Raw genomic sequence first — 11,554 nt, 5'->3', positions numbered from 1 at the left:
TATATATGCAAATATACATAACTCTCTGGAATAATAATAATAATAATAATAATAATAATAATAATAATCGTTAAATACATCAAGTACAGAAAGAAAAGTACTAAATGTTGTCACTCATGCAAATTATAAATTTTTAGAATCATGTACTTCACTCATTAGCCTTGGTAGAATCAGGAATAACATAGTCTTTCTGAATAAATACGTTTAGGATACTGTTTCTTCCAAATATTCATCTTCATTTATTTTATTTCCTCTAAACATTTATTATTTTCTGATTTGTGACACATTTCTTCTGCGATCTTCAGAATGCCCACATATTTAATTTGTTAAAATGATAACTAACAATTAAAACAAGTAAAAAAAAAAAGATGTCATTAAGTTTCTGGAATTTTTTCTTTTGTACTTCTCCATTACCTCTGTCAATTCTGGTAGTCATAATTGTAAGAATACTTGCAAAATTCAATGTACAACTTCTTTATATATTGTCATTACTTTTAGCTTTTCCTTTTTCACATCATATTCTAAAAATTGTAGTTTTTAATCTAAAGTTATCTGTAGAATGACAAAAATTATGCTTCTACTTGAAGTTGGACTAAATTACTCTGTTTTTTTTTATTTGTTTTGTTTTGTTTTTGGCAGAAGACACACTAGAGGGCATACTCAGAAAAGGAACTCTTTTAAAACAATTAAACATACAATATTCCTGTTTGAACTCAATATTTCCAATAAACAGCTTGCTAATTCCTAGACCTCCTTTCCAGTAAAAGAATATCCTGGTAAAAACTAACAATAATTTAAGAAAATGAGCCAGGCACAGAAAAAATGTTCTGCATGTTGTCACTCACATTGGAAAGTATAAAGTTGGCTTATAACCTCACCGAGTAGATCCCTGGTCAACAGGAGATAAGGAGAATAAAGCAAGAGTAAAAAGCCAAGTTGGATAACAAATAAAAATTGGGAGAAATAAAAATATCAATATTCTACCATAGTACAGAAGATATCTATGGCCTTCAAAACATTGTTACATATAGTAAATTACTGAAATGTAGGAGTTTAAAATTTCCCAATAGAAAGAGATGACAAATTTTTAATGAGTGGAAAATATTTATTGACTTATTTTGTCTTTATATATTACACACACACACACACACACACACACACGTTGCCATAATTCAAACATAGGAAATAAAATATTCATATTGCCATTATTTAATAGACTTGAAACATTTTACAAAGTGATGTTTAACTCCACTTCATTACAACTAACTTTTTCCTCTTGTACATTAGTCTAGAGTACTTAAAAGTGAAATAAGACTATGCGATATGGAGCCAAAATGGTAAAGGAGGAAGGGAACTTCATCATTATTCTGGAAGACAGTGGACAACAGTTACTTAATGGAAAAGGCAATCAGAGTCAACTATGTGTTTCTGCAAGTAAAACATACATAAGACATGCATATCTGTTTTGATAGCTATCTTGGGCTAATGAAATATAAAGAGAAAATAATAAAAGCAAATTTCTTTCTTTCGTTATTCATGCATACGTTTTTGTGTATCTGTGTGAGTGTGTATGCATGTACAGAGGCCTAAAAAGGTATGGGATTTTCTTGCTTTTTACTCTTACTTGTGGTAGAGTTTTTCCCTCTAAATGAGGCTCCCACTTGCTGGACTAGAGGCCGCAAGACCAAGTAATTCTCCTGTCTCTTGTACCTTCATGGAGCTGAGTTACAGCCATGCTTTATGTGGGTGCTGGGATCAAAACTCACATATACATAATGAGAAGCAGTAAGTTTTACCTTAAAAATTTTTATTGTTAATAGCAACTTTTCATTTCTTACATTTTAAATAACAGAAATGTATAGAAGGTGGATGTCAGAAAACATGAAGCAATAAGTTTTAAACTCTGGATCATTGCTCCAGCATCAGAATACAGATTCCTAAATGACTACATTAAAACTTAGCCTCGGCACTCCCAATTTTTCTTATATGAAATGTAACCTAGTCTTCATTTATGAGTTCTATGGACTGTTTTCAAGCTGCTTCTGTCCCAAAAGCATCACATTAAATAATTCCATCATGAGACTACTTTTTTTAAGTCACTGAATCCAATATGTTTCTAGTGTCTGGAAATATTCTTTGTCTTATAAAATGTTCTGTTGCAGTTTTTAACCAGTCAACAGCAGAAGGAATTCTGCTCTACAGTGTTTAAAGTCTTTGCTGGTATGGGAAAGGTTGAGTATTGGATTTTTGCCTTCTAACAATTAGTCACTTTCACATCAGAAGTGTGGAGTTCTTTCAAATTCGGTATCTTATTGTGTCAGCACTACGTATGTGTGCAATACAAAATTCGCCCTATATTTCATGATACATTGCCATAGACTATAACATAAACATTTGCAGATGTCAGCAATTTTAGTAGAATGTAAGTAACTAGCATAGGTTGAAGTAGATCTTAGCAATTTTATTAGAATATAAGTAACTAGCGTTTTACTTTGTGATAAAAATATTAAATCTGTTAGAAATTTATTATTCCTTTGTCACTTAATAACAGAAAATGAGATAGAGTTGTTACATATTGGCAGTCTAAAGCAGTAACCAATGACATGACATTTCTCTGGAATGAAAAAATAATTCACCTAACAGACAAGAAAACAAAGATAAGTCTTTAAGAAATTGTGTTATATGTTTGGTTGGAGATATTCTTAAGAACTACTTTAGGCTTATAAAGTCATTTAAACTTGTAATGGAGGGACACTTTGAGATATTAGACTTGTGGCTCCTATCTGTCACAGAGGAAGCACGGGCCTTTTTTGAGTAATGAACCTTATAGGCAGCAGACTAGGGAGGTAGCTTCCTAAATAAAATGCTTCCCATGCAAGTAAGAGCACCAGAGTTTGGTCCCCAGGCAGCCATGCAAAAAGGAAGGAGCTGTGATGCACACCTGTAATCCAAGTATTCAGGACTGGGTGATAGAGACAGGAGGATCATTGGGATCTGCTAACAAGACAGTTTGGCAAAATTGGTGGGATCAAAGTTGAGAGAGAAAGCCTATCTCAAAAACTGAGATTGAGAGCGGTTGACGAGGTTTACCCATATTCCATCTCTGGCTCATATATATGCCTGCATATCATCAGGCATGCTTATATAAAACAGACTTTAAAATATCCAAAAAAAATCCACATTATCATTTTTGTCTGTTCTTTTTAATGTTTATTTTTATTTTATATGTATGTATATGTTATTGAGTATATTTCTTCTTTCTCTGCACCATCTGTTTGCAGGAGACCACCTAAACAAGAAGAGGTGATAGAATCTGTTTACCTACATACAGATAGTAGTGAGTTGCCATGTGTGGATGCTGGGCCTCTGCAAAGCAGCAATTGGACTAACCTCTGAGTCTTCTCTCCATCCCTGTGTTTTGATTTTGGGGGGTGAAATTTCCCATTTAAGCAAAGCTGATTATTGTACAGCTGAGGTTGGCCTCAGACTTCCAATTCTCATGACTCTACCACGGAAGTGCTAGAATTACAGGCTTTTGCTGCCCTACTTTATACTTTTACAGGAGCACAATACCTTAAATTGGGTATGAAAAGGAGTTTGAATGGCTGAAACCCAACTAACTTCTGTCATTTGCAGGAGAACAAAGACTGGGGGCTTAAAGGAATGAATACACCAAAGTACTCACTTTTTAATAATTTAGTAAATTTCACATTAATTTTTGCCCACACTCAGACTCGAAGGATACATAAACAGTATTGTTTGGCTAGTTCTCTAATGCATACATTTCAAGTATAATAAAAACTAATTAGATCTGAATTTGTGGATTTCCTCAAAGGCAAGGAAAATGCTGTGAGCAAGCAGCGAAGTTAATGAAATGGAGAATACACAAAAGGAATGATTTGAATTTGAATGATTAATAGATTACTTTACTTACGTTAAATGAATCAAACTCTGAAATTTTCTAAATACATTTTCAAGTAGGAATTAAATGCTGAAAAGGAATTATTCAGTTAAAGAAAAATCTGACCTTGAGTTGTTCTTCCAAAGCAGCCGTTGCATGATCGCCGCTAGATTCATCAACCACTACCACCATGTGAGTTAGAGAGTTGACCCTGACTTGTTCCTGCTCTAGATCTTCTTGAAGCACCTGAAAGAAAGTAATCCAAAATGAATATTTAAAAAATTTCTTCCCAAGTGCATGTGAGTTATTTCTCCCATATATGGGGTATTGGGATCACTCAGTAAATTAGACTGAGTTCAAACCAATTTTCCGTTATTTTACTCGGTAATTATATTTTCTGTTTTATTTGAACTCCAAAGTATGATGGCAGGTTGCATTGTGAGGGGTCCAGTTAGAGCGCACTTCTTCTCACACACTCTCTGCCTTTTCAAGGACTTTGCTTTAATTATCTGTATTTCCAGCACCCTAGGTATTCTACTTTAATAAAATTTCCTAGTACCATAGAAAGAAAGTAATCTCTCTTGACCCAATAGTCGGAAGGTTCTTTTAAATATGTTCACCTTCATTGAAAATTATTTTGTTTTCACAATGATTCTCTGTGCTTAGTGAACCTGACCTTCACTGCCTACTATCACATCATAGTATTCCTGCAAAGGCTGTCAAATTCAGTATTCATTTTCACAGCATCTCACATCACACGATTATCTTCTATCTGAAGAGGTATTTCCTTACTAGTTTTCTCTACTTCAAATATTTTCTTATTCATTTCTGTCAATTTCTTACTACGTGTTTCAAGAAATAAAGATTTACAAAAATTTGGCAATAACATCATCCTTACCTGGAGCTGCAGCCCCCCAAATTCTCAATATAGTATACTATTATGTGGATTTGCTCTAATTGGTATTCAAAACTTCCAGATAACAAGTTTCTCAAAGTGTTTTGTTATCTAATAGAAAAATGGTAAGATAGTTTGGGGGTATGGTCTTTTATTTTCTGACAATCCTACTGCCTGTACATAGAAAACAATAATGTTTGGGACCTATCAGACTACTTCTTAGTTATTAAAATGTTATAAAAGGGTATAAAGAAACTTGTTAGGATGGATGATTTTAAATGCATAAACATGTTAATTATAGGACTTTTATTCATCAAGCCTCAATATTGGAGATTGCTGTGAGATCACTTTTAATTCATTCTAAATTTTCATGCTGTTTTTTCAAGTGATGAAATTTATGATGAAATGCCTATGTTCCTATTTTGTGTGTGATATGTATACTGCTCATAATGCATTTGGCATTGTAAAGCTTACACTGGTTAATAAAACTCTTTCTGCTAAGAGACTGAAATGGAAACATTAGCATTCAAAATTGTCCTTGAAAGTGATGTCAAGTATCCCTCCTCCCCACCCACTTCTTTCTTTGAGTTACATAAGCTAAGACTTTCAGCTTGTCAGCCAGGAAGAAATAGAACAATTAAGACAATACTATTATAATCTGGCTTCTAGAACTTTAGAAAATGATTTCCTATATTTCCTCATGAAATTACATATATGTGTAATATATTATATATAATTATATACATATATATAATCATGTAATCAAAAGTAATGGTATACTCAGTGTGAATACTGTTTTACACATAAATTACAATCACTGCTTCAATACTATAGTAAAGGAATACATAGAAATCATTGTTTGATTTATGAAATACTTACTTCCACAGAGAAAATCTTTATAAAGTACATGGGATGAATATACTACTGATTTTCCTAGCATTAAACTGATTTCTTATTGTATATTTGTTCTAAAATTAGATATTTGGATTTTTTGTTATTTTTATAAATAATGTACATTTTATTCTTTTGAAAGAAATCTTAGTACAAGGTATTACTGAAACCAATGGTGATCTGGTAAATTTAAAGTGAAAGTACCATTGAAATGACCAGAGCGATTTGAAGAAACGTGTGAGAGACTCTCCATACTGGCTTCCTGAGCACATAGCATGGGATTAGGCTCCATGTATGACTTAATCTTATGTCTGATAACTTTTCTTCTCTTCTGTGACTTTTTAATATTATAATATCTCTGGCTTAAATTGCTAATGTTAAGCAAACTTTTCTGAGCAAATTCAGTAATTGCAAAATAAAAAACCTTGTAAAATTCCTTGTTCTGAATGTTCAACACCCAAAATTATTAAGAATTATTATCACAGTATTAATGCTTTCCAATATTATTTATTCCCAATAAAGAAGATGTTATAAAACATCTGATGTCTGGGGTCTACTTTTGAAAGTTATTTTTTGCAATAGTAAAATGTTAAATACAAACTGTATGATTGCCATCTTACTTACGTTTGAAGGTAAAATAAAATGCTTGCTTGGTTTCCTGTGTGATATCATGTATTTTTAAGACTACCAACTTTCAGTTAAAATATTTTAATTAAAATTTCAGTTAAATATTGACTTGTTATGGAATTGAATTTCTCATAGTTATATTTATACAACAGAAGATTAGTGTTGTTATGTTCATTAAGCCTGAAATATGAGCCAAGTTATTTCCAAATACAAATATGTCCCCAGAGGAACACATTGAAGCTTGACTATTCAAAGCTTTTATCTTCAAGTCAAAATTCTCTCATGGAATTATAAAAGTATTATTTGTTATCAAAGTTTATAATTTACATGTATATGGGCTGGCTATTTTATGATCCATTCGTTGCTTTTATTTTTATTAAAGTGATGCTTTTGTCAGAATTGCCAGGTTAATAATCTGTCATGCTCCTAATTAAATTTCTATACCATTATTAGATACAAATGTCAGTGATATTTGTTCTCTAATGTCAAATAGCAATCTTTTCTTACTTGTGACAAGAGAAAGGGGCAACAGTGAAATACATTAAAAACCTTTAGATATGACAAACTGAAGTTTTGTTATACCTCTTGGGCTAATTCTCTTTTTTTTCTAAATAATGCTCTAATCAAATGCTTTACCAAATTTTAACCTCTCAGTACTGGATCTCAATATCATGATTAAAATATGATTTTTCTATACTTCCTTCAAATGTCACCAATGAGGAAAACATTTTTATTCTCACCAGACCAAACAGCTTGGGAACAATCATTAGGAAAAACAACTTTAGTGTTATTAATTCTCAATTTGGATATGAGACCATGTTTAAGTAACTAACACAAGGAAGTATATAATGTTAGAGAAGCTTTGACCTTGCACTTAGATGTAAAGATCAACCTGTATTAGAAACTAAAACAAGGTGTGATGTTCTGCTTGTTAAAGAATTTTGCACTGGTTCCTTTGGTCATAACACAAATTCAGTGTTCTTGGATTCAGCTATGCAGTGGCTACCATTGTGTGCACTTCCTTTCAATCCTCCTACTATAGTCATTAGAGAATTGGCAGCATTCCCAGAAAGTAGACACAAACACAAACACATATACCCACTAAAAAAACAACATACACAATGTCTTCTGAATAGATTCTAAGAATAGGAGCTTTTTACCTCCAAACCATTAAGATATGGTTAATTATAAATATTATTTTTAAACGTTTATAGAATTTTAACTGAATAAATATGCAAAGAAGACAACACTATTGAATGCATCCTATTTACCAAACATATTAATGGCAAATAATCTTACAATCCCAGATAATTCCTAGGAACAGGGATTAGTTTCACACCTAGGTAAGTATTTTTTATTATATAAACCACATAATAAAATGTCCATGATGTTTATGATTAATTAACTAATTTAACATTCTGAACCCACATTTGCTTAAAATTCAAATCATAGCATTTCATGCTTTCACTGAAAATGATGAAGAAATGGACCATTTATTTTTGTTCTTCTTTCTCTTCTAGCCACTACTACTTCCCCGTTTTCATAAACTATACGCTGGACTAGCTTCCCTATCCCTAGGTACCCTGAGTGAAATCATCTGGTAATGATTTCCAATTTTAGTTTCAGTCAAATATTCACTTTGCTAAGCCTGACTGCCCAAAGTATTGTCCATCTCCCTGTGTGGATCTATTTAGGGCACAGAAATTGTTGTACATTTGCTGAATATTTTAAATAAGCTTCCCTAGCAGGTCCTTCTAGAAAAGCCTGTATTTGGTTCTCATTTCTTTACCTGGGGCTTAATACTTTTATATCAAACTCCATTATTTTTACCTTTTGGCTACGAGGGAATGTTTTTGTTTCTGCCAAACCTTGGGGAGCTACCAAGTTGGAGAAGACTTCTAAAGGACAACTTCAGTGTGCAAATTTGAAAGACCACAGAAACACCAATTTTCAACAGCTCAAAGTGAATTCTATTATTAAGAAAAACCATTTTAATAATAGAATTACTCTACTTATGAATATTTTAGATTGTCAGTGGAAGATAGCACAGTATGGAGAGCATTAACCAAAAGCTGTCAATGATTCTGTGTCAGAAGTTAGAGTTCCTATGTTTGATCCCTGTAGCTCTTGCTAAACTAAGCCTCAACTTTCTAATTAGTGATAAAAGATATGTGACTACCTAGTGTGGTTCTGAGACAGACTCCGGTATGATTAAGTAAATATTAACAGCTATTTACCTCTGAACCCTCATAATTAGGCATATTTGGAAGAACGCTATTAAACCAAGCCACAGGAACCTGACTCCCCAAATCTCTCTCCTTTAACCCAATATGCTTTTCATTGTCCAATAAATGTGCTCCTAGAAAATCGTGTTATGACAGTCTGAAGTCACAGCAAAGCTTAGGGTCTGAAGAAATATATGATTGATCAAAATCCTTAAACATTTAAAAACATTTCCTTTTAGTATTTGTGTGTACACATGCCTTGGTGTGAGGTTAGGGGTGTTTTGGGGTGTGTGTACACATGTGTACTGGTGTGAGTATAGATGCATGTTTAGGTCAGGTACACACAGAGGCCAAAAGAGGGTGTAGATAATACCCTGGAGCCAGAGTTCTAGGCCTTTGTGAGTCACTTGATTTTGTGCTGAAATATGAACTCTGGTCTTTGTGTGATAGACAGGTAAGAGCTCTTATCTGCTACCCATACCGCAGCCTCCTAAAAATCATTAAGTTTGCCCATGATTTATACAGGAGTAACAGAAGTCCTAGACTCATAATTGGATAAAGAATAATGTATAAGTAACTATGAGTGCTCAGCTGTGGATGACTCATCTCTTTCTGCCAGCCATCATCCAAGGCCCAGGGAACATCTTGCAAAAGGGTGGGAGTACAGAAGGAATGTAACAGCCAGCAGGTGGGAAGGAGAGTTATGAAATACTGACAAGGTACATATGCTGCACACAGAAACCCACAGATACTATGGTTACTTGCACAAGACCTGAACAAGCCAGTCAAAACTTCTGTATAGATCGGGGAGGCACCCTTGAGATCCAACTGTTGATGGAGGAACTACTGATAATTAATGGCCGCTGAGGGAAAGAGAATCACTTTCCTTTGGGAATGTGACCACTGCTAGGTCGAACGTGTCCCAATTGATGACCCTAATCACATGGGACAAGCACTAGTTAAACTCAAGGGGTTATTTATAAGAAAAACAGGGAGAAGAGATATGAAGTTGGGAAGGAGATGTAGTGGTGGGAACACTATAAGGATTTGGAAGGAGGTAGTGATTGATGGTTATGATCAGAGTGCATCATACAAATGAGTGAATCTTTAATAAATAAATAAAATATAATTTAAAACAAAAAATACAATTTTGAGTTAACAGATGTAATGATTTCTTGCTGAAAAATTATCACCAAGAAGTATTTCATAAAAAATCATAATCACTGAACAGAATCCCTTAATTTTCTTGCCATTCCCTCTGCCCCTAAAATCAATTAATACATGCATTCATATACACTGTATAAAATTAATCTCAGTTAAATCAATGTATTTCTTATTCCCCTTCTCAGACAGTAATACAACTAACATTATGATCCTATTTCCTCCTTTGCTGTTACTTTGCATGTCTCTTTAGGTCTAATTTACAGAAAAAGCTACAGTGTGAATAGAAATATATTTCTGCCTTAAAATTTGATTCTGAACATTCCATAAATAGCTATCACTAGCATGATTTTCCATTACAGTTCCCTAAGTTTGCAGGTATCTACATATTCAGTCTCTATCATTAACATCTAAAATTTAACAATACTGCTAGAGCACTGGTCTTTAAACTATAGGTTCACAGATGGTATCATGATTTAATGAAACCCCAGAACAGAGGGAAAGCTTTTTTGTTTGAATGCAGAAAGATGAAGGTTAACAGCAGGAGTCTTTGTAAATGTGTCATTCAGAAACATATTTGAAGCATGAGCCGGGATATCTCTTTAGTTTATGAATTCAAACAGCCTGTAAGGAATAAAGGAAGCTGGAACCTACCAGCTGCTGGAGATGTTTCTTTGAACAATCCCTCAATAAAGATTTGTTTATATGTCAAAACCCCCCTAGCATAAGTTTACTACTGAAGTTAAATGAGATAATACATCAGAATTAGCCAGCACAGGGTTTAGTGATGCTAGGAGGGGATACAAAATGTCCATTTTATTATTAAATATGCACAAATAAGCATCCTATTAATAGGCCAAACACAATGGAAAGAGCCCACCTGAGAATAATTACTTAATCCTAATATCCTTCTTAATCATAGTTCGAACCTTTAATTACTAAATGTTCTCAGTGTGCTGAAATTATAGAACACATGATTAAAATATGAATCAATAATTTTATAATCCATACTAGAAAGATTCTATGACAGTTGTTAGCAGAGCATAAACTGGAATACATAAAAACATGCATATTATTATTATTGTTACACTAATCATAGACATTATATAGACTACAGCTGTCCTCAAAATCTACTACTTAAAATCATGATAGAAAGCTTAGTCTTATAAACATGCAATTGTGTGGAATGTATGAAAGTGATAATGTTTCTTTTACTTTAAGTCATGCGTATTTATGGGACGACCATATTTCTACAAAAAATGATTCTACAGTAAATATTGATGAAGGTATTTGCATAAGAAAATCAAACTGGGATGGGGACAAAGATTAAAATCAAAGACAAGAAACAAGATACAAATCCATGTAAGTCACTTTATAGAAATGTTTCTTACTCATCTTTGTGAGTTTTTCGTTGAAGATACACATGATTTTATTGCCTATTTCAGTTGTGAATTTTTTGCCCATCAGGAAGGTATCAATGATGAGGACAGTTTATGTAATGAAATATTTAGAATTACTGAAACATGTGTTCTGATCAAACATTCCCTGAGCAATTTTTTCTTAAGCAGTCTACTAGGCATTGAAGAAACACAGATGAGCTTTGGTTCTCTGGTTATAGCACATTTTTGTCCTGAGTGTATGATTTATCTTTACTTACATAGGCATCACACTTTTACTAAGCATTTACAGGGGCAAAGGATAGGAATTCCAGCGGGACTTCAGAGCACTAAGCACATGTAATTTAAATCATCCTTAGGTTGCGAGAAAGCTTGCTGAGCACTAGAAGCAATATTTGATTGTAAGACATTCTCAAGGCTTATCTGACTTACTCATCCTTCTCCCAAATAATACTCT

General features: G+C 33.3%; 1 protein-coding gene across 1 annotated transcript in view; it reads right to left on the bottom strand.

The window, feature by feature from the left end:
• Positions 1–11,554, bottom strand: part of LOC101982181 (dystrophin-like) — a 681,579-nt gene that overhangs the window by 10,369 nt on the left and 659,656 nt on the right. The window contains exon 13 of the mRNA XM_013354813.1: positions 4,028–4,147. Within this exon, the coding sequence (XP_013210267.1) occupies positions 4,028–4,147 (120 nt within the window). The remainder of the gene's footprint in view (positions 1–4,027; positions 4,148–11,554) is intronic.

Source organism: Microtus ochrogaster, unplaced genomic scaffold, assembly GCF_000317375.1.
Source record: "Microtus ochrogaster isolate Prairie Vole_2 unplaced genomic scaffold, MicOch1.0 UNK71, whole genome shotgun sequence".
NCBI classification, from domain to species: Eukaryota; Metazoa; Chordata; class Mammalia; order Rodentia; family Cricetidae; genus Microtus; species Microtus ochrogaster.
This window is presented reverse-complemented; position numbering and strand designations above follow the sequence as displayed.